The sequence below is a fragment of the Myxine glutinosa genome, chromosome 4 (assembly GCF_964187855.1).
Source record: "Myxine glutinosa chromosome 4, kmMyxGlut1.1, whole genome shotgun sequence".
Taxonomy (NCBI): Eukaryota; Metazoa; Chordata; class Myxini; order Myxiniformes; family Myxinidae; genus Myxine; species Myxine glutinosa.
Genome location: NC_136264.1, coordinates 85,134,341 through 85,157,386, shown reverse-complemented (window position 1 = coordinate 85,157,386; position 23,046 = coordinate 85,134,341). Strand labels below are relative to the sequence as shown.

The following is a 23,046-nucleotide window of genomic DNA, read 5'->3' as shown; positions in this document are numbered from 1 at the left end:
AGCCATGCCAAGTGGAGTAAGCTCAGTCAGCACATCGAGAAATGGTGAGGAGAGTTCTCATTAGGATTAAAAATTACACTGATGTGATGTAGGCATGTATAATTGCATAAAGGTGAGAGAAGTTGCTGCTGTTAAATGTCATTTCAAAGAAATAATAAAATTAAGGTTTTGTGCAGCAGTAAGTTATTTATGTAATAACTACGTTGTGGCGGACACAAAAGCCCACTGGCGTGGTGACATCATTCCACGCACCAAGTGGGCGGTGGCCACGCCCGAGGGGTAGGCGTGGCCTCATGATATACACCGGGCGACCAGCACGGAGGATTTTCAGTGTTACAGTGTAGTCTTACAATAAAGACGTTTATATGTTACCGCTTGTCCGCTTCCTCCTTGCTCACAAGCAGCGCGCGTAACGCCGCGCTTTACTGGTGACCCTCGACGTTGGATCTGCCGTAGCGATCCTTCCGAACGCGACGCCATTGCAATGGCCAACGACAAGGCAATGGCGATTAAACTTCCCGAATTTTGGGAGGCCCAGGCCGAAGTCTGGTTCGTTCAAGCCGAAGCCCAATTTCAGCTTCGGCGCCTCACCAACGACGACCTGCGCTACTGCCATGTCGTCGCCTCCCTCGGGCCCAGCACGGCCGCTCGAGTTGTGTCCGTCCTTCGCCACCCACCGGACGGCCACAAGTACGAGGCACTCAAGCGGCTACTCCTAGCCACGTTCGGCCTCACGGACGACGCACGGGCCGACCGCCTCCTGGATCTCCCCGAGCTCGGTGACACGCGCCCGTCGGTCCGAATGGACCATATGCTGTCACTGTTGGGCGACGAAGCCCCCGGTTCGCTATTCCGGGCGCTTTTCCGGCGCCAACTTCCAGCGCAGGTTCGCCTCGCGTTGGCCGGGACCGAGCTAACGGAACCCCGAGCATTGGCCGCCAAGGCGGACAGGTACTTCGCCGCTTCGGACACGCGGGCGAGCGTCGGCGTGGCCGGCACGGCCCTCGACGCTGATGTTCAGCAGCATGTTCCACAGCATCAGCTTCTACAGCGCGCTGATGTTCAGCAGCATGCTGATACGCACCTCGTGAACGCCGCCACGCCCCGCCCACCGCCGCGGCGAAAACCGCCACCGCGGGGAAACCCGCCAACTCCACCGGCCTGGCGGAGCCAGCCGCGCTCCTCCAGCTCCACCACCTGGTGCTGGTTCCACGCCAAGTTCGGCCACGAAGCTCGGCGGTGTCATCCGCCGTGCTCCTTCAACGGGTCGGGAAACGCCCGGGCCGGCGCTCAATAGTGGCGATGAGCGCCGGCCGTTCGAGCAGCCTGCTGTTCATAACGGACACCTTCTCCGGGCGCCGTTACCTGTGCGACACGGGAGCGCAGGTGAGTGTCATTCCCGCCGGCACGTCAGACAAGCACGCCGCGGGTGGGGGCCCCGTGCTGCTTGCCGCGAACGGGACGCCCATCCGTACGTACGGAAAACGCTGCCTCTCTCTGCGGTTTGGAGGGCAGGTTTTCCGATGGACGTTCGTCACCGCCGACGTGCCCATGGCACTGCTTGGCGCGGACTTCCTGTGCGCTAATGGGCTCCTGGTCGACGTCAAGCGCAGACGGCTTGTCCAGGCCGAGACGTTCAGCTCGCTCGCTTGTGCGTTGCCCAGCTCAACGAGCGGCTTGCCAAGCGGCTTGCCGAACGATTCGGTTCCGGCCACGTTGGTCTGTACGCTTCCGGCAGCGGACGCATTCACCCGCCTCCTCGCCGGCTTCCCGGCCCTCACGCGGCCCACCTTCTCGGCGGGGGCCGTCAAGCACGGGGTGGCCCATCACATCCCCACCGTCGGGCCACCGGTCTACGCCCGGGCACGCCGCCTCGAGCCGACGAAGCTGGCGGTGGCAAAAGCGGCGTTCGCTACCCTGGAGCGACTCGGCATCGTTCGGCGCTCAGAGAGCGCTTGGGCGTCGCCGCTGCACATCGTGCCGAAGCCCGGCGGGGGATGGCGACCGTGCGGGGACTATCGCCGTCTCAATGACGCCACGACTCCCGACCGCTACCCCGTCCCCCACATTCAGGACTTGCAAAGTGCCGGTTCGGCGCCGCCACAATCGATTTTCTGGGGCACCGTGTCACCAGGCACGGAGCCGTCCCCCTGCCGGCCAAGGTGGAGGCGGTGAAGGGGTTTCCGCGCCCCCGCACGATCAGAGGGCTGCAGGAGTTCCTGGGCATGGTGAACTTTTACCATCGGTTCCTGCCCCGTATCGCCCAGCTCCTGCGCCCCCTGCACGAAGCTCTCCGAGGTAAGCCGGGCAAAGGCGACGTTACCTGGACCGAGCAGATGGACACGGCGTTCACGGGCGCGAAGCTCGCCTTGGCTAACGCCACCATGCTCGCGCACCCGGCACCCGATGCACCGATCGCCCTCACCACCGACGCCTCGGACTACGCGGTGGGCGCGGTGCACGAGCAATGGGTGCGTGGAGCTTGGCAACCGCTGGCGTTCTTTAGCCGGCAGCTTCGCCCGCCCGAACGCCGTTACAGTACCTTCGACCGCGAGTTGCTCGGACTTCACTTGGCGGTCAGGCACTTCCGCCATCTGCTCGAGGGCCGGGCGTTCACTGCCTTCGTCGACCACAAGCCGCTGATCTTCGCGATGGGCAAGGTCACCGAGCCGTGGTCGGCCCGGCAGCAGCGTCACCTCTCGGCCGTGTCCGAGTACACGACGGACATCCAGCACGTCGCGGGGAAGGACAACCCGGTGACGGATTGCCTTTCCCGGTCCGTCGCCCACGCAGTCCACCTCGGCATCGACTATGCCCGGATGGCAGCGGACCAGGCCGCTGACCCCGACGTCCAGGCCTTGCGGACCGCCGTCACGGGCCTCCGCGTCACCGAGGTGCCGTTCGACGGCGCGGGCGTGGCCCTCTTGTGCGACGTCTCCCTCGGGCGTCCTCGCCCCATCGTGCCCGCGGGCTGGCAGCACCAGGTGTTTGACGCCATCCACGGCCTGTCCCACCCGGGCGCGAGGGCCTCCCAAAGGCTGATCGCCGACAAGTTCGTCTGGCATGGCCTCCGGAAGGCCGTCCGCGGCTGGGCCAGGACGTGCCTCGCGTGCCAGCGCGCCAAGGTGCACCGGCACACCCAGGCCCCGTTGGCCCCGTTCACGGTGCCGGAACGCCGGTTTGACCACGTCCACGTGGACCTGGTGGGACCTCTGCCCCCCTCGCGGGGTTTCACCTACGTCCTCACCATGGTGGACCGCACCACCCGGTGGCCGGAGGCCATGCCCTTGGCGTCGACAACGGCGGCCGATGTCGCGCAGGCTTTCATCGCCACCTGGGTCGCCCGGTTCGGCGCCCCCTCAGACATCTCATCCGACCGCGGCCCCCAGTTCACCTCGGAGCTCTGGGGGGCGGTTGCGCAGGGGCTCGGGGTCCGGCTGCACCGAACCACGGCCTACCACCCCCAGGCTAACGGCCTGTGTGAGCGATTTCACCGCTCATTGAAGGCCGCGCTCCGGGCCACCCTCCGCGACGGCGGCTGGGTCGACAGGCTCCCCTGGGTCCTGCTGGGCCTCCGGACGGCGCCCAAGGAGGACCTGCGCGCATCCGCGGCGGAGTTGGTCTTCGGGCAACCGCTGCGGGTGCCGGGCGAGTTCCTCCCCGACTCCACAGCACCATGGTCCGCGGCACAGCAGCGCTCCGCTCTGCAAGAGACCGCCCAGAGGTTCGCCCCGGTGCCAACGGCATGCCACGGGCACCCACCGACGCACGTCGCCCCGGAGCTTCGCACGGCGGAGTACGTCTTCGTCCGCCACGATGCCCATCGGACACCACTGCGGCCCCCGTACGACGGGCCTTTCCACGTGCTGGAGACCGGGGCGAAGCACTTCACCCTGGACATCGGCGGTACTCCTGACCGCGTTTCGGTAGACAGCCTCAAGCCGGCCCACCTCGATGTGGACCATCCACCGCCAGTGGCCCGACCCCCACGTCGGGGCCGCCCTCCTGCGGGCGGACCCCCGGCACCGCCCAGCCCCGCCGCCACGCCGCCCCCCGGTCCTGCACCCATCCCAGGGGCAGCCAGGGGCATCCCACCTGGCATCCCTGCACCCCGGACGCCGCCGATCGCCAGGGGGCGCTTCGGCCGGGTCATTCGTCTGCCCCGCAAACTGGCCCTCCAGGTGGGCGGGAATTCTGGGGGGGCGCGTGTGGCGGACACAAAAGCCCACTGGCGTGGTGACATCATTCCACGCACCAAGTGGGCGGTGGCCACGCCCGAGGGGTAGGCGTGGCCTCATGATATACACCGGGCGACCAGCACGGAGGATTTTCAGTGTTACAGTGTAGTCTTACAATAAAGACGTTTATATGTTACCGCTTGTCCGCTTCCTCCTTGCTCACAAGCAGCGCGCGTAACGCCGCGCTTTAACGTAATCTATATTATGAAGGTAGTCGTGTTGCCTGTTTGTCATGCTCTAACTTGAGAACAGATGAATGGATTTCAATGAAACCAATGATGGTGGATTCAAGGAACTCCCAGGCAGGTTTGTGGCACAAAAAAACAAGGAAGGAAAGTTTGTGTCTGGGCACATTTGGCGAAACTGCAAAAGCCAACTTGTGATGCTGGCTATCCCTGCACGGAAGGCAGGATCTCCCAGCAATATTTTTTTGTTATTGTCCCATAGATTACCCATTGAAGGCTGGTGTTGGCTTAGCTGTTAGGGTGCCGGCTTGGGATCCTAGGATCCTGGGTTCGAATCCTGGTTGATCGCTGAATTAACGCCAGGGGGGTTGACTCAGCCGCCTGGCATCCTTCCGAGGTCGGCAAATTGAGTACCAGTTCACTGGTAATTCCCTGTGTGTCGCAAGAGGCGACTAACAGGGTTGGCGGCAGGAAGGGCACCCGGCCATAAACCATTGCTTCAAAAAGGGGACCACGGTGCCCAAAAAAGGCCAACCCCTGCTCTGTGGGGGAAAATGGCCTCTAAAGGCGGTTCAGATTAGCAATCACAATTATGCCGAGGAAACAGAAAGCACCGGTTTTTAGCAATTACGCAAAGGCAGAGACGATGAGTCGAGTTTGGGAGTTTAACCAGAAGAAGTTACTGGAGGGACATGGGCATCCTGGCTTTCTTGGGGAGGGTCAAGAGTCAACCCACCTGTCCATTATGTGAGAGCAATAGGATTTGTGCTTCAACCTCATCAAAGGAGTTGACAAATTATGTTGAGAACAGGATATTCCAAGAGACAGATGTGATGCTTGGGTGCCAGCCCAAAGGAGAGATAAGTACTCAATTGAGCTTGGGAAAACACCTTGTAGGCGACGGTGGATGCACAATCTGCGGCTGGCTTCTGAAGCAGGCTTTGCAATCAAGAAGTTCAAGAGACAACCTCTTCCAGTGGCTGACCATGGAAATAGATATGTGGGTTCATTTGACAATCCTTCCAGAGTAACAGGGTGAGATCGAGATAAACCAAGATTAAAAGACATGTTCCAATCTTCAGACCAGCATCCAATCATTTTCCGATCAACAGAGAGTGACACAGATGCTAACTGCCTATCTGTGGGATAAGGGTACTGTAAAATCGAATGTGTAGTCATCTGCACTAATGGGAAGAGGTTGTTTATGAGCATTAGGGAAGTTGCTTATGTAGCTGAAGACAATGACTTGGCCCAAGACACTGCCTTAAGGCACCCCGGGTTTCTTTGGTGAGAAGAGGGGAGAGAGTTCCAATAATACAAATGTGTCGATCCAGTGTGAAATTGGCCTCAGAAATCCAGGTATGAAGGCGGCTTTGTGTGCCACAGCCACGAGCTTGGCAAGCAAAGCAGGATGCCGGACAGCGACGAATGCCGAGACATGTCCAGGGAGATGGTCCTAACCTCTCGTTTGAGATTTACTTCCTCCAACCATTGCTGACAGAGGAGCAGTAGCATGTCCCGAGTCGAGTGACCAGGATGGAAGCCACATTGAAGGTTCGAGATCAGGCTGTCTGAAAACAGGAAATACTTGACATCAGCAGCAATGATGGATTCCATTACTTTGCTTGTAATTGGAAGCAAGCCGACTGATCTTTAATTGAGATAATCTGTTTTTGCACCCTTGCAGTGGATAGTGTTACGAATTCCGGGTTTAAGGGGGTTACAATTCAGGTCATTTCTTATTAATGTATATTCTATTAAAGGTTGTTGTGATTAAAGGGTCAGGAGCCCTTCTGGGAAAAACGAGACAGGAAACGGGATCGTGAAGAAGAGGAGGAGGAGAAGCAAGGGCGGCCATCTTAAGCTTCGAGAGCTCCGACGCGAGCGGAGGCAATCGTTACCTACTTTGGAACGGAGTTGGAAAAGCCGTCTGGCGAGAGGAGTTACCTGCGCGGGGTGATTGATTGCCGGTTACGTGTCAAGGTGCCGTGTGGTCCTGGAAGGAACCAAGCGCCCGGCGCTGTTCGCCTCGACGCCTACGAGGGCGTGTACGGGTCGCACCTTGGGCCTGGCGCGCGAAAGAGATTGGAGGGAGACGGTTGAGAGTTGAGACTGCAGCTCGAGACCGAGCCGCCGAACGTGAAGGACAAGGGAACCGTGCCTCGGTGAACCGAAGTCCGCACGTCAGGAGAGCGCCGGATTACTGCGGAACCTGCGAAGTCGGGTATCCTCGCTGAGGTTGTCGAGTATCCTCACTCCCAGCCCCGGATTGGAATCGGACATAGATTCCCCGATCGCTGGATCGACTCGACGTCACCTGGGAGGCATGCAGAGACATTGGGGGCAAGGGCCGTGAGTGTTGCCAACACTGTTGTGGGTTAAGGTGGCGCCACCTATACTATAGATAAGGATTGTATGGAAGTGCTGTAAACGCATTGCGATTCCTGTGCGGGATTTGGGAATATATTGGGGATTGTTCGTAACCCTTGGTGTGGACTCGTTATTGATTGACTTATTTTCACCCAAGGACCATACATCTTTCTGACGGGGCTCCCCTCGAGGTTGACCCCGTAACAATAGTAGTAATGTTTGCCACTTCCTGGCAGATGAGAGGTGGCCAAAGAATGGCAGGCTGAAGAGCGCAGAAAGAAGCAAGAGCAGTAGAGTGGGACTTGTGAAAATGGGCACCAATGCCATCTAGTCCCGTTGCTGAAGCAGGTTAAAGGCTGCAGAAAACACAGTCTGGTAAACGGTGTATGAGGGGGTAATATTGGTTTGACACACAAGATGTGGAGGCAAATATAGAGTTGTGAGAAGTTGAGACACTGGTGAAAACAACATAATAATTAAAAAAAGTTATAAATCAAAACTTTCAAATAAAGATGTCACAAACATAAGTCTTAAGTTTTAAACTGTTTTTCGTTTGGTTGTTTTTTCATCCGTATTGACAATTCTATACAAGATCACCAATCCCACAGAAGCTTGTGGATACTGTCACCTATAAAAAGTGGTACGAATTGACAAATCCAACAAAAAATATATATATACATCAAAACCGGATACTTTCCGATATGAAATGGAAGATATGTGACAAGATTTTACTCCCTAATCCCCACTTCCCTCCCTTACCGTATACACATTATATTTCTGTTTAGATTGCCAAATGCCAGAAAAATGGTATTGCCTCAGCGATCCATTTGCATATGCGTACAAGGTATTGAGTGTGTAAAAGATTTGGTCATTTCTGCACCGGAAACTTGTATGCGGGCATCAAGAAGTTTTTCAAAAAATAATCAAACGCTAACTTTTGATAACAATCAAATGCTCACCTTCACTCTTTCATTCCTCTTTTCTCCCGCCTCTGGAACAAACTCCCACACTCACTTCAATCACACTCCTCCCTCCAGGTCTTCAAAACAGCTGTTCACCACCATCTCTTATCTTCCCCCATCCAAAACCTTGATCTTTTCTACCCCCACTAATTCACCCCAGATCCACCTTGTTTGAAATTCCAACTTCTTTCCTGGAAGTCTTGGCAGTGTCCATATGTTTTATACCTCTCCCACCCCCCCCCCCCTTCCCATGCCTCCCCCCCAAAGCCCTCTCCCTCCCACAGTTCTCTCGATGTCTCCATGTCTCTCGGTCCCTGCTCTCAAATGTTGTGTTTGTGTCCTTCCCCCTCTCTCCCCATCTTGTCTACCGCTCCCGATGTTATTTGTTTTGTGTGTCTGTTTGTCTTTCTGTGTGATTAATGTTCGCTCTTTCACGAGCCTCGATCTTGTATACAAAAAAAACAAACAAAAAAAAAAAAACAACAACAACAAAAACCATACAGCATAATGTGAGGCAAGTAAAGTAATCACCGATTCAATATCCGTTATGAATAAAAAGAGTCAACACTGCTTTTGGGTTTGTAGAATTAACTTTATATGCCAATAAACTCAGGGTTTAAGCTGGGTTGGAAAATATGTCACCATTTTGCTGATTTTGGTCCAAAAATGTTTCACCAAATTCAAAGGTCTTTAGCCATACAAAACAAACAAGAAATACACACTTATCAAAAGAAAAATACTTAGCAAATGTAAAAGAATCAGAATGTGTCCAAACAACCATTTAAAGGTCATACTAAAATACACAATTTGGTGTCTGTCTGATCACGATACAATCTACTCCAAACTTGTCAATGTGAATGAGGATCACATGATGGAGGTTGTAGCGACTTAATTTGCCCGCCTTGGGAGAACTCTGTGTTAAGGTGTATAAGCAGCTTATCATGGCGTTTCGTGCAGTTCACCTACCAGAAGAAAGAAAAACTGTATTTCTAACCACAAACTATGCAGTCAATTCTGACCAATGTACGATTACCTTTTCAAACAACCGCTACTGTTGTTTAACACTAAACGTAAGTAATTTGGAGGACACCCAACGCCATTGAGGCATTCTATGCTTATCGCATGCCCCCCAAAGACGAATGGGCCCGAGCAGTCTCAATTTGCTAGGCCTCCAGGCAGGCCGCAATTATCTTCAAGCTAATAAAGGTGTTTAAATGAGCCTTTATGCATGAATGATGTATCCCATTGACTATGATTTTTCTAGCAATCAGATTATATGTGGACTGAATATGGATTGTTTTATAACATATCGTTACGTTTATGGGGGATAGCCAATTAAATACCTTAGGGCCAGATAGGATTGTATAGGTAGTGTGCTCCGACTGTCGTGAAGAAGAAGAAGAAACCTGTAATTTAAGTCAGCTCCGTGTGTTCGGATTAAGTGTGACGTGTGGCTATACGGAGGGTGGCTCTTGTGCTATGTAGCTTAGGGGTTAAGGGAAAATCCCCTGTGTGTAAATGACCTCTGTGTGAGTTTTCCTTTGTTCCTTATGACACCACACTACACACACTACCAGCCAAGCGATCGGCATGTAATTAATAACACCTAATAAAGTGACCGGATTTGGACATGGAACACCACCGCTGGTGCCGGCAGCCGAGTCATCGCAACACCAAGCAGGCAGGGCCGTGAGGCCCCTCCACGAAAGGTGACGATTGGTCCGGGCGATGGAGCGATGAGATGGACTCTTTGATTGGAGCACGCGCGGACGTCATCGGATGACGTTGGAGACCGGGGAACAAAAAGACTGAGTCCCGGCATTTTGCCTCTCTTGCTTCGTGGATGTCGTCGCAAGCGGACACAGTTCGTGCTCTCTTGTGTTGGGACATTCATTGCGAGCAGACGCATCTTTCTCTTGGTCCTGGCTGCGTGGAGGAGCGGCCGAATCCTTTCCCTGGTTCGTTGGTGCTGACTTCGTGACGGCTGTGTGCGCCTGAGAGACCTCAGTGCTTTGTGGAGCGTCGGACGTAGTCCTGGCCCTGGCATAGAAACCTGTATACATCTCAGAAGGCATAGACTTTGGCAGTTGTTTTGAGTATGGGATACCCCTAGCTTCAAGAATCTACTAGGTGTAATTCCTGAATTTGTAGCATAAGCTGGAAAATGGCCATTTTCCAAAATGGCCACCACGGGGCCAGTGCCAAACAAGAAATGCCTATAAGTTTTGATAGGAACATAGTAGATGGATGATTTTGGTGTATATTATGGGGTTTTCAGGTATGCCCGGCACAGTAGTGCTGTAAAAAAATATTTTAGACATTGCCTAGTTACCGAAATCCAAGATGGCCACCACCAGAAGTCTGTCAATCAAGAAAACGTGTATACATTTTAATACAAATGTAGTAGAGTGATGATTTTGGTGTCTATTTTGGGGTTTTCAGATATGCCTGACATAGTGGTGCCATCAATAAACATTTTAGATGTTGCCTAGTCATTAAAATCCAAGATGACCACTACATGAAGTCCATCAATCATGAAAATATGTATAACTTTTGACAGAAACGATGATGGATTACGATTTTAGTGTCTATTGTGTAGGTTTATAGTATTTCATACCTATTAATATTGGCTATAGGGAAACTAGAGCCTGTCATTTTCTGTTTTAAGAAAGGGCATTTTCTATTTCATCAATTCTCAAACTGTTAATTTCACTTCAGCCTGGCAATTCAAAATGTATTAACATGTAAGATATAGAACATAAAGTACAAATTTCATTTCAGAATAGTACCAAATTCTGGTGATTGATTTTAACATGATTTTAACCGTTTTTCTGCTTTGAAATGGAAAATGACATTCCCTAGGTAACAGTAACATTTAGATATTAGCTAGTTTTAGACAATAATTTTTAATAACAAGAATGAGAGAAAAAAAAACATTGCAGAATAATATTACACAGCACAGATGGAATGATCGCCAGTCATGGTATGAATATGATTTCAAGCACAGAGAGTGGTAAGATATGATAATCCAATTAATTATCATGTCCCATCCCGACACTGTTTAAACAGCCATGATTTAATGTACTGTCTTATCTGCATTACTCAAGATGTCACTGGCTGACTACTTCTTTTGGCACACAGATTCTTGTTGCTTGTGACAAAAGATCACACAATTTTGCCCTGCCTTTTTGCATGGGCACCGCTTTGTGTCACACTTTCCCATGCATTTACAGATGACAAGCTTCTCGTGGGGTAGTGGTTTGAGACATTTTGCAGGCAAGAGAATATCATTATCAATCACCCAGCCATAGTTTGTTGGATCTGGAGTTGAGTGGGAGTCATCGAGAAGGCACAGGGCATTACGCACAACAACAAAAAGCTCTCTGTATATGGCCGCGAATGACACTTGATGTAGGGGGTAGGGATTGTAGGGGCTTTGGCGTCGTAGCTCAGATATGACACTCCACTCGAAGCTGGTCGAAGGTCAGAGATTCTGACTTGGACTTTGCACCAGCCCACACATGAACGAGGTACTCCTCAGCTTTCTTCACATCCTCTTCTGTTAACTGATTTGACTCAGCAAAATCGGCTCGAAACTTCTGTGGCTCACATGAGAGAGATGCGTGTTTTGTGCCAATCTTGCTGAGCGTATCATCGCCAGTGAGGACATGAGCCTTCACTATGGCTCTGCACAGTCCCACTCCCAACTTATCTGCGAGAACATGAAGTGGTAGATGACGCCTGCGCTCACCAGAGCCAAACTCTACCCACAACTCTTGAAGACCCCTCTCTCACAATTGAGGGATAAAGCGAAGTAAACGCACTATTGTGTCTGTGTCATTGGAGATCACAAGCAGCCGACTACTCCCACGATCCACCTCCCATGCACAGTGAAGAACTAGGCGATCATCAGCTTCCTCCAAATGACATGCCAACGCTTCGATAGATTCTGAGGTTTTGGCAGATGGTGGTACTGATGACTTCCCTGCATGCAGCAACTGTGCTGGCACAACTTCCTCATCCGTGGTGCATCCACTGAGTATAACGGTCAGCTTGATGAGCTCAGGCATTGATGTCAGCTGGCGGGCTAGCTGCTGCAGCTTGGTTTTGTTGGTTGGCGATGTCCAGAACTTGTCAATCTGCTGTGGTACTGGGACATCTGCAGTAAGTTCAGTGAGGTCAACAGACCCGGCTCCACCAGCACGACGAAGCCTTTCTCCAGCTTTAATGGACGACTCCAGGTAGCTGTCAAATACGACATGGAGGCTGGTCCTTGAGCAAATTGAGTGGCCCACAGATAGGACACAGCTAATCACGCGATCATATGTTCCAAAAGATGCCAAGTTCGGAAATGACCGAATTTTAGACATGAAGTCTAAGATAACGGATAAGTCTCCCCCAGGAAAATGCATGACATCATCTGTTAAATACTTCTCCAGATCAGCAATCAGTTCGCTCTGGTTAGGTTTGGAGGGGAGGTCACCTTCAAATATTGTCGAAATGGAGAGGATATCATGGCCATAGATAGAGTTTAGTGCCATGCCCCGCTCTTTCACAATCTCAATGTCACGCTGAGCTGCTGCTATCATTTTGGGTGATACGGTAACAGGAGCTGTAGTTGTCTCAGAGGGTGGTTGGTAGTCCATTTGTGGCAGGTTTCTTTTTGATATGGTGACGGAGAGTTTTTTGTCTTCTGCAGAAACCGCTTTTTCCGGAATTCTTGGACCAGTCGATCTCCATTTTCTTGCACCTGGAGCAGCCGCACTGCCACTTCATCATCGGCCGGCTGCTTGGTGATGAGGTTGTGAAGCTTGATGCCTGGAGCCTCGATGATGTAAGGATTGCCCCTATCTCTCACAAAGTCCAGAAGTCTTGCCACGTTTTTGTTGAACTGATCAGCTTTGCGACCAGCGAGTTCATGATGAACCATTGCTGATTCACTGTGATTCATTGACACATCATTCATCATCTCCCTGAAGTTGTTCGAGACAAGAAGAATTTCATGGAATATGAGCTGCCACTCAACCGTGATTGCCAGATTTCTTGTTTGGCCCACAATGCCACCACCACTCTTTGATGATCTCTGTATTGATTGTTCCAGCTTCATATCTGGTGCAACAGCATTGAAATAGACAGCAGCTTGATCCTTCACAACAAACTGTCCACACATGAACCACCGAAAGACCTCAGGACGAGTTGCTTCGAGTACCTTTGTCGATTCTAGATAGAACGAGCCATAGCGGAGGTAATTGAGACAGTCGCTCTCCCGGAAGATAGGAAGAGATGTTTCCACGGAGGCAATGTGTAGAGGGAAGTTTCCCTCTCGATCTGATGTAAGAGCATGCTTAATGTTGCTGGCTATGTGTTGAAACAATTGCAGGTATTGGCACATTTCAGACTTTGCACAACACTCAAATTGTTCTCAATTTGAGAAAGTACTCAAATTGTTCTTGAAGCTCTGAAGATTGATCAACAAGCTCTGCAAACTTCTTAACTGACCTTTTCTTCTCACAGAGAGCCTTCTGCACCTCATGCGCACATTTCATCATATCATCATTGACCTTGCGACCATGCTGCACCAACCACTGCCAAAATGCCTCCCATGCCAACGAACTGATCAGATCTGAAACCATCATTATTCCATGGAAGGAGCGAACATAATGACTACCTTCTAAGAACTGAGTTCAGGGTTTATTGGTTTATTGTGTAGGTTTATTGGCAGCACCATTGTGTCAGGCCCACCTGAAAACCTCATAATAGACACCAAAATCATTCATCTACTAGGTTTCTGTCAAAAGTTAGATGAGTTTTCATGATTGACGGACTTCGGGTGGCAGCCATTTTGGATTTCGGTAACTTGGCAATGTCTAAAATGTTTTTTGATTGCACCACTGTGTCGGGCATACCTGAAAACAACAAAATAGACACTAAAATCAACAATCTACTACATTTGAATTAAAATTTATTCACGCTTTCTTGATTGACGGACTTCGGGTGGCGACCATCTTGGATTTCGGTAACTAGGCAACGTCGAAAATATTTTTGGACACCAGCACTGTGTCGGGCATACCTGAAGACCCCATAATATACACCAACATCATCCATATACTACGTTCCTATCAAAACTTATAGGCATTTCTTGTTTGGCACTGGCCCGGTGGCGGCCATTTTGGAAAATGGCCATTTTCCAGCTTATGCTACAAATTCAGGAATTACACCCAGTAGATTCTTGAAGCTAGGGGTATCCCATACTCAAATCAGCAGTCAAAATCTATGCCTTCTGAGATGTATACGGGTTTCTATGCCAGGGCCTGGACTAACGAGGACGGAGCTCAGGCCTGTTCGCTTGAGTCGGCGTGGCGGTGAACGCGGCTTCGCGCCAAGGCGTGTTTTCCCACGCAGAGACGCGGGGCCTGTGACGATCCCGGACGGTCAAGGGGACCAGAGCCGAGTACCCGCTAACCTTCCAAACACTATGCATTTATTTTCACATTTATTTATCCCCTTGTGCTGTTTTACGAGTCCGTATGGGGGCGCTCCATTTAGGATTTTTGTATTACCGCACATTTACTTGTCCTTTGCATTATTTTTATTTGCATTATCTATATAATAATAGCGTAAGGACTCGACTTTGTTATCCCTTTTATGCCGCACCCAGTGACCCGATGCCGACGGCACTAATGGATTTACGATCTACGAACCGCGCTCTTTGTTTATCACGTACAGCCATACTCGAAAAATCTGAATTAGCCGACGTTGGGGCCCAAAAGCATCCGATTAACTGCCGATACGACGCCATCTTACGACGCCATCGTATTGGCGTCTGCTGGGCGAAGGCGAAGCAAGCCGTCCACCGATTGGACAGTCGAAGGCGACAGCAAGCCGTCAACTGAGTGGACAATCCCAAAGTGGTGCTATGCCGATTCCTATTACGAATCCATTCATTTTTCAAAAGTATATCGTAGCGTTGTCATTTAAGAAGATTGCAATAAATACGTTGTTCATATACGCACTCTTCATTCTCATCTTTCTTCCTAACTCTTACTCGGACAAGCAAATCCCTTATGCCATCCATAATGGTACACTCTATCCATACACCACATCCTCCCTTCCGTGGATGTTCCACGGGTTTCGGCTAGTTTTTATTAAACCCGGTATTGTTGCATTTCAATTCCTTGCCCTGTCGTGTTTAATTGACGGTGGTTCGGAAAACCCGCTCCGCGCCTGTCCAGGTAAGCTTCGCTACCCTCCACTACTCCTCGCGCATATAAAGAAGATCCGCCATAGTTGACTGAACACCTCGGAGTTAAGTTCGATCGGCTATTCGTCCCCAGGGATTCTTAATCCCCGGGAACACGCCAATATATTGGGGCCGCATATGTGATCTCTCCCTGTCAGGGCTTCAAGTGTGATGTGCGATATTGCCCCCGACACCCTTATGGCCCAATTGTGATCTTAGTCAACGCATAACCCCATTCCTAACTGTAAATAGCATGGTTTAATACTCGCCTGAAGGAAATTTGGAGAAAGTTGGACGTATACATGTAAATTTACACATGGGTGGCGTATAGGCTAAGAGTCGCCAGTCTGCTCACCTACTGGAAGTAATATTTATTATAACCACAATTTAATCAATCCTGTCCAATGATAATGGCATAATAATAATATTGACGTCATTACAAAATAATAATATTAATAATAATGGTATTATCTATTAACAATATAAATGGTCCACTGGTTCCTTACTGACACTAAAGAAAGCGTTCTCTCCACAGGTTCCTTACTGGCACGAGAGAAAGCATTTTCTACACTGGTTCCTTACTGGCACGAGAGAAAGCATTCTCTCCACTGGTTCCTTACTGGCACGAGAGAAAGCATTCTCTCCACTGGTTCCTTACTGGCACGAAAGAAAGCATTTTCTCCACGGGTTCCTTACTGACACAAAATAAAGCATAGTCTCCACGGATTCCTTACTGGCACGAGAGAAAGCATTTTCTCCACTGGTTCTTTACTGACATGAAAGAAAGCATTCTCTCCACTGATTCCTTACTGGCACAAGAGAAAGCATTTTCTCCACTGGTTCCTTACTGACACGAAAGAAAGCATTTTCTCCACGGGTTCCTTACTGACACGAAATAAAGCATAGTCTCCACGGTTTCCTTACTGGCACGAAAGAAAGCATTCTCTCCACAGGTTCCTTACTGACATGAAAGAAAGCATTCTCTCCACCGATTCCTTACTGGCACGAGAGAAAGCATTTTCCCCACTGGTTCCTTACTGACACGAAAGAAAGCATTCTCTCCACTGGTTCCTTACTGGCACAAGAGAAAGCATTCTCTCCATGGGTTCCATACTGACACGAAAGAAAGCATTGTCTCCACAGGTTTCTTACTGGCACGAGAGAAAGCATTTTCTCCACTGGTTCCTTACTGGCACGAAAGATAGCATTCTCTCCACTGGTTCCTTACTGACACGAAAGAAAGCATAGTCTCCACAGGTTCCTTACTGGCACGAAAGAAAGCACTCTCTCCGCGGGTTCCTTACCGACACGAAAGAAAGCACTCTCTCCACTGGTTCCTTATTGGCACGAGAGAAAGCATTTTCTCAACTGGTTCCTTATCGACACGAAAGAAAGCATTCTCTCCACTGGTTCCTTACTGGCACGAGAGAAAGCATTTTCTCAACTGGTTCCTTATCGACACGAAAGAAAGCATTTTCTCCACTGGTTCCTTACTGGCACGAGAGAAAGCATTCTCTCCACGGGTTCCTGACTGAAACGAGAGAAAGCATTCTCTCCACGGGTTCCTTACTGGCACGAGAGAAAGCATTTTCTCCACTGGTTCCTTACTGGCATGAGAGAAAGCATTTTCTCAACTGGTTCCTTATCGACACGAAAGAAAGCATTCTCTCCACTGGTTCCTTACTGGCACGAGAGAAAGCATTTTCTCAACTGGTTCCTTATCGACACGAAAGAAAGCATTCTCTCCACTGGTTCCTTACTGGCACGAGAGAAAGCATTTTCTCAACTGGTTCCTTATCGACACGAAAGAAAGCATTCTCTCCACTGGTTCCTTACTGGCACGAGAGAAAGCATTCTCTCCACTGGTTCCTTACTGGCACGAGAGAAAACATTTTCTCAACTGGTTCTTTATCGACACGAAAGAAAGCATTTTCTCCACTGGTTCCTTACTGGCACGAGAGAAAGCATTCTCTCCACGGGTTCCTTACTGGCACGAGAGAAAGCATTCTCTCCACTGGTTCCTTACTGGCACGAAAGAAAGCATTTTCTCAACTGGTTCCTTATCGACACGAAAGAAAGCATTCTCTCCACTGGTTCCTTACTGGCACGAGAGAAAGCATTTTCTCCACTAGTTCCTTACTGGCACGAGAGAAATCATTCTCTCCACGGGTTCCTTACTGACACGAAAAGGGTTTAAATAAGCTTTCCGAACATACCGCACTGAGCACATACCGCAGGAAATCGGATGCTAGGGAAAACACCAATTACATGGGTGGGGCGCAGAGATTCATTCATGTTCCCATGATGCATCTGGCCTTTTTGATGGCACCATACTGTACAGTATTTGTACACGTTGTCCTCCCCCAACTGCCGTGTCTGTCGATTGGCCAAAAACGATTTGTATGTACATGCTGTGTTCAGTGTTGTGCTTTGGCACGTGTGCTCAGGCACTTAGTAAGCATTTCTAACAGTGCTGGGCGATAATCGCAATTGGGCGATAATCATGCTTTAGATTTACTATCGCGATAAAGATAATGCATATTTATTATCGCGATAGGTGATGCATACGCAGTCGGTAGAACGCACCTTGAACCCGGATATTGACGGCGTATTGACTGCTTTGAGCGGTTTGTGTGTTTAGTTTCTCTCAAAAGATATACCTATATTAAATGCAGCTCTATAAAATAAAGTAGATGATATCATATGGAATGTATATTTGGGTGGTTCTTAGCTACCTACACGAGACAAAAAAAAAATTGAATTGTTTCATTCCTAACCTTTAATTGTTTTGGTATTGAGGTAAAACTTCTGCCTGTGAAATATTTTTTGAATACATCAAGTTTTAGGGGTTGCACAGTGACTCATGGTTGCCAGCCACTCGATGTTTGTGCCCGATAAGCGTCGATTTCCTGCAATCGGGAAACCTCTTGCGATGTTCTGTCACAACTTGAAGCAGATACTGGGTTTGCTGTTCATCCTTTGTCAGGAGACGATTGTACTCTTCAATGAGAGCAACTGCATACACCAGAGTACAGCTCTACTGTATTCAATTAACTTAAAAACAACTTCAAAATGTGCAGTACACAACAAGGTCATAGGTCAACTGTAATGGTCAAAATCACAAGGATAGCAGTGGAGAATAAAAAATCAACTCCAAACATTTATGCGAGCCAAATATGTGACATCCGAGGGACGGCACACACATTGATGAATCACCCTGCCTGTGAAACACAAGGATGGCAGTTTATAGCTAGGTCGGGATTCAAACCCAGGCTAGACAGCTTAGGCCAAACAAAAAAATATTCATGCTTAGCGTCCCTGCCCGCTTCCTTTTTAGAGGCCGCCGCCTCCTTTTTTTTTCTTTTTTTTTAACATCGTTCGACTGATGGTTCAATTTTCAGGAAGACACAAAAGAAAACAAAGTACAGTATGCAAATATATGAAATGGTCTCTTTTACTAGTCTTTTATTAATATGTTACTCAGTACATGTTGTATTTTGTCAACACAGATCGTCAAGACCCAAACATTCTACATGTATTTCAAATCTAAAGAAACAAAAAAGCAGGCGGCCATCTTGGGAAAAATGAGCCTAGCAGGTATTTTGAAAAAAAAGAAGAAAAAAAAAAGGTGCCTCCCCTTTTTTTCAAAAAGGCAGGACGCTAAACATGTTTTTTTGTTTTTTGGCCTTATCGGTGAGTGTGTGTACATCTAGTTCGAGGCCATCCTGTCAGCTCGCGAAGTTCAACAACAAAGGCATAATTTTAAATGCCCGAAGAGTGAAGATAGTCATATATGACTTTCTTCACAAATGGTGTGTTCCGTTAGCAAGCAGCTTGCTTGGTGTGTTCCGTTATTGAGCCGCTTGCTACCGCTTGCCAAGCCAGACATTCCGTATCAACTGCTTTGCAAACTGCTCCTCCAGTCACTCGGCAAAGGAGCAAATCGATTTCGTCCAGGTAAAATGAGGTTTGATTTTAAACAAATTGCAACAGAATTATGAAATAAATAGTACAAACACAGGTAACTCTATGGCTATTCAGTTTGTTTTTATGTGGATTGTTATTGTATGCTACATGGTTCTCAAGGCACCAATTACATTATTAGCCCTCATTGGACTTAGTCTGAAACGGTGCTTATGGATTTGGTCTCGTGCGTCCGTGTGTCCACAACCATATCTCAGAGATGTGTGAACCGAGTTTGTTCATACTTGGCACACAGACAACACATGATGGTATACATATGCACATCATTTTTTTGAGATCAGAACCAAGATGGCCGACCGGCAGCCATTTTGTTACTTAAACGTGTATCAAACAATTTCTCGGACATGCATGGTCCAATTTTCTTCAAACTTGACACAGACAATACATGCGTAATACATATGCAGAAGATTTTGTTTTGTAATTCGACCAAAGATGGCTGAATGATGGCGTTTAACTCTGTACAGCAAAATTACTAAAACCACGGTGGGGGCTATGACATTTTATGTCTTTTTCTTATTGTTTATATCGTCATGATATCATCGTGATAATTAGGTCCATTATCGTGATATAGGTTTTTACATTATCGCCCAGGCCTAATTTCTACATTTTTTGCCGTAATAACGATAACAATGGCTGATAAGCATAAAGCAAGTAGTACCAGTGACCATGGTGAAAAATATGCTTTATTTTTATTACTGTGTTACTGTATGTATTTATTGCATCAATTTCTTCATTTTTGATTTAAAAGGTACATTTAATAACGTTTTTATGTTAAAAATAAATAGATAAAATAAGGTTTAATTTGTGTTCAGGAACCAATTACTCACTTATTACATGTATTTAAAGAGGGGTGTTTTGATCCGGTTTACGAATATCCAGCTTAAGAACACATTTTCAGGAACACGTTGCCTGCGTTTGTAAACCGGGGACTCTTTGTAATGTGATGCAAATCAAGTAATCAGCTTTCCGATTTCCGTTGCTAGAAGGGACATTACAACTACCGAGATTGCAGGATTGCCCTTAAAAGCCAGCAGGCAGCGGGCGATGTAACGTCCAAAGCAGTTCAGCGAAGGTATGTGGCCCTCCAAGCCCGTGGTAGTTTATACTTCTTACCTGCATGAGTTTCCGTGACAATTCATTGGTCAGAAATTCTTCTTCCTGTTCATAATTCATTGCCAGCGTTTCCTTTTCCTTCTTCAGAGCCTGGATCTTCTTGAACAGTGTGTTGCTGATAAATTCTTCTTCTTGCTCTGCTCTTGCTTGCTGATTTGTAAAAACAAGAGAAGAACCACATGTTAAACATAGCAACATAGTTTGGATTGAAATAAGTCAGAGCGAAGAGCTATTGCTTCTATCCAGAGGGTTAAAATCATTTATTTATATACAAGTCATATATTGGAAGAACCGTCTAAACATTGATTCGTACCACCAAAGATCTTTATTATCAGAATTCAAACCTCAACTCGCTGGGTGTTGGCTTAACAGTTAAGGTGGCTTGAGTTCAAGCCCCTGTCGTACCGTTGAATTATCACCAGGAGGGTCAACTCAGCCCATCACCCTTCTGAGATCGGCAAAATGAGCACCAGCTAGCTCGTAAGGGGGCACTGCATCAGCGGAACAGCTGTCAGTCAAGCAACCACAGGCTGCATACGAATAAATAAATAAAAATAAACCCCAACTTCCTCGTCTCTTGTCCTCATACTCATCAGCCAGCATGCTTCTCCCTGATCCTCTTGCTCATAAACTTCCCATGAATGGCACAACCTCCCTCCTTCATTCCGAGATAAAAGCTATCGGAAGAACAATGTCCTCGTTCTTTAGGGGTCCCTCTTCCTTCATTATGTTCTCATTTCTGACAACCTCGAATAACATTCCAATTGGATTATAAAAACCCTCTAAAATAAAGGATGTTCCACATAAATGGAACTACTGTGTACATTACCTAATGCAAACTAAGCCATTGTGTTTGGAAAACTATACAAAGTTACACTTGACGAAGGGAAATATAGTCTCCGCCAGACCCCCCACTTGTTCACTTAACATATTGAAAACAATACTGAGAGTTGTCTCATCTCGTTTTTATTTCAAGTGGAATATGTCCAAACAATAATCTGTTGTCCTCACATGAAACAGCACCATAGTTTGAGAAGAGATAGACCACTGGCAGCCATCCTGGATGAAAACACTCACTTGCGATGACTTTCAAAAGTAAAATTAAATAAAAAGTTTGGCCTTGGTCATTGCCTAAATTCCTGGCTAAATCATGAATTACCAATTCCTGCAGAGTATTTTTTTTAATTTTTTTTATTGTGTATACTGAATCGAGGCTCGTGAAAAAGCTAACATTTATTTCACAAACAAATCAACCAGACAAACAAAATATATAAAAAGAGGGAGCGGAAGACAAGATGGGGAGAAAAGGGGAAGCACACAAACACAACATTTGAGAGCAGGGAGAAGTGTGGGAGGGAGAGGGCTTGGGGGGAGGAGGCGTGGGAAGGGGGGGGTGGGGGGGGGAGGTATAAAACACAAGGGGACCAAAGACTTCCAGGACAGAAGTTGGTATTTCAAAAAAAAAAAAAAAAAAAGTGTAGGATTTTGGGTGAAATTAGCGGGGGTAGAAAAGATCAAGGTTTTGGATGGGGGAAGATAAGAGATGGTGGTGAACAGCTGTTTTAAAGACCTGGAGGGTGGAGTGGGATTGAAGAGAGTGAGGGAGTTTGTTCCAGAGGCGGGAGAAAAGAGGAATGAAGGAGTGAAGGTGAGCAGAAAGTCTTGATTTTTGCAGTTTAACCATAATAGGGTTGCAGGCAGATCTTGTGCGACCTGTAGGAATATTTGGGGGACAGAGCCCAAAGAGAGCTGGGGGGGGGAAGGCTAGAGAGGAGTCGGTAGAAGATGGAAAGACCACCAACCTGCCTGCGGTGAGTGAGTGAAAGGCCCTTGGAGTTAGCTTCATCACGGGAGATTCCAATGATTCTGAACGCTTTGGTTTCAACAGCGTGAAGAGGAGCTAGTTGTGAGGCAGGAGCACCAGACCAGAGGGGAGAGCAGTATTCCATAGAGCTGCGGATGAAAGCCTTGTAAGTGGTGAGGAGCTCAGGTGTACCAAGGAAGGACTTCGCACGACGGAGGATGCCCAGTCGGCGACTGGCTTTGGAGGCCAGATTTGAAATATGGTTTTCCCAGGATAGATCATGGCAGATAGTGAGACCCAAAAGCTTGAGTGACAGAACTTCTTGGAGAGGATTATTCAGAAAGTGGATGGGAGGGTTGTCCAGTCGGTCTTTTCGGAGAGACATCATAAGAGTGTGAGATTTGTCAGGATTGAAAGACATGTTCCACTTGTTTGCCCAGTCTGTGATTTTGTCCAGGTCTGCAGAGAGTGAGGAGGCTGCAGACTGCCGATCTGAGGGATGAGGAATGGAGCGACAGAGAGTAGAGTCGTCAGCAAAGAGATAGAGAGGATTTTCAAGAGTCAGAGAGATCATTGATGAAGACCAGAAAAAGCACAGGGCCCAGAACACTGCCTTGGGGAACTCCAGCCTGAACAGGAAGAGGAGATGAGAGAAACCCATTCAGGGCCGCACGTTGACTACGACTAGAGAGGAAGTCCGCCAGCCATGCGTGGAGATTTCCATGGATACCAAAGGAGGAGAGTTTGGTGAGCAGAGCGGGGTGCCAGACCGTATCGAAGGCACGTGAAATGTCAAGGGAGACAGCTCTAATTTCCTGTTTGGCGTTGAGGACCTCCATGCATTGTTGAGAAAGCAGAAGCAGCATGTCCAGAGTAGAGTGACCAGGTCTGAAACCAAATTGATGGTCAGAGATCAAGCCATTGGAGAAGAGGAAAGATTTCATATCTGAAGCAATGATGGATTCCATGACTTTGCTGATAATTGGGAGAAGGCTGATTGGTCTGCAGTTGCTAGGATCTGTTTTTTCACCTTTTTTGTGCAAAGCGGTGATGTTGGCTGATTTCCAAGCAGATGGCAGATGACCTTGAGCAAAAGAGAGGGTGAAGAGAACAGAGAGAGGGAGTGAAAGAGCGGAAGAACATGATTTTA

At 48.4% G+C, this 23,046-nt stretch overlaps 1 protein-coding gene across 1 annotated transcript in view; it reads right to left on the bottom strand.

The window, feature by feature from the left end:
- CCDC6 (coiled-coil domain containing 6) overlaps positions 1-23,046 on the bottom strand; it is a 38,129-nt gene that overhangs the window by 13,537 nt on the left and 1,546 nt on the right. Inside the window, exon 2 of the mRNA XM_068112865.2 lies at positions 20,093-20,242. Coding sequence (XP_067968966.1) covers positions 20,093-20,242 — 150 coding nt within the window. The remainder of the gene's footprint in view (positions 1-20,092; positions 20,243-23,046) is intronic.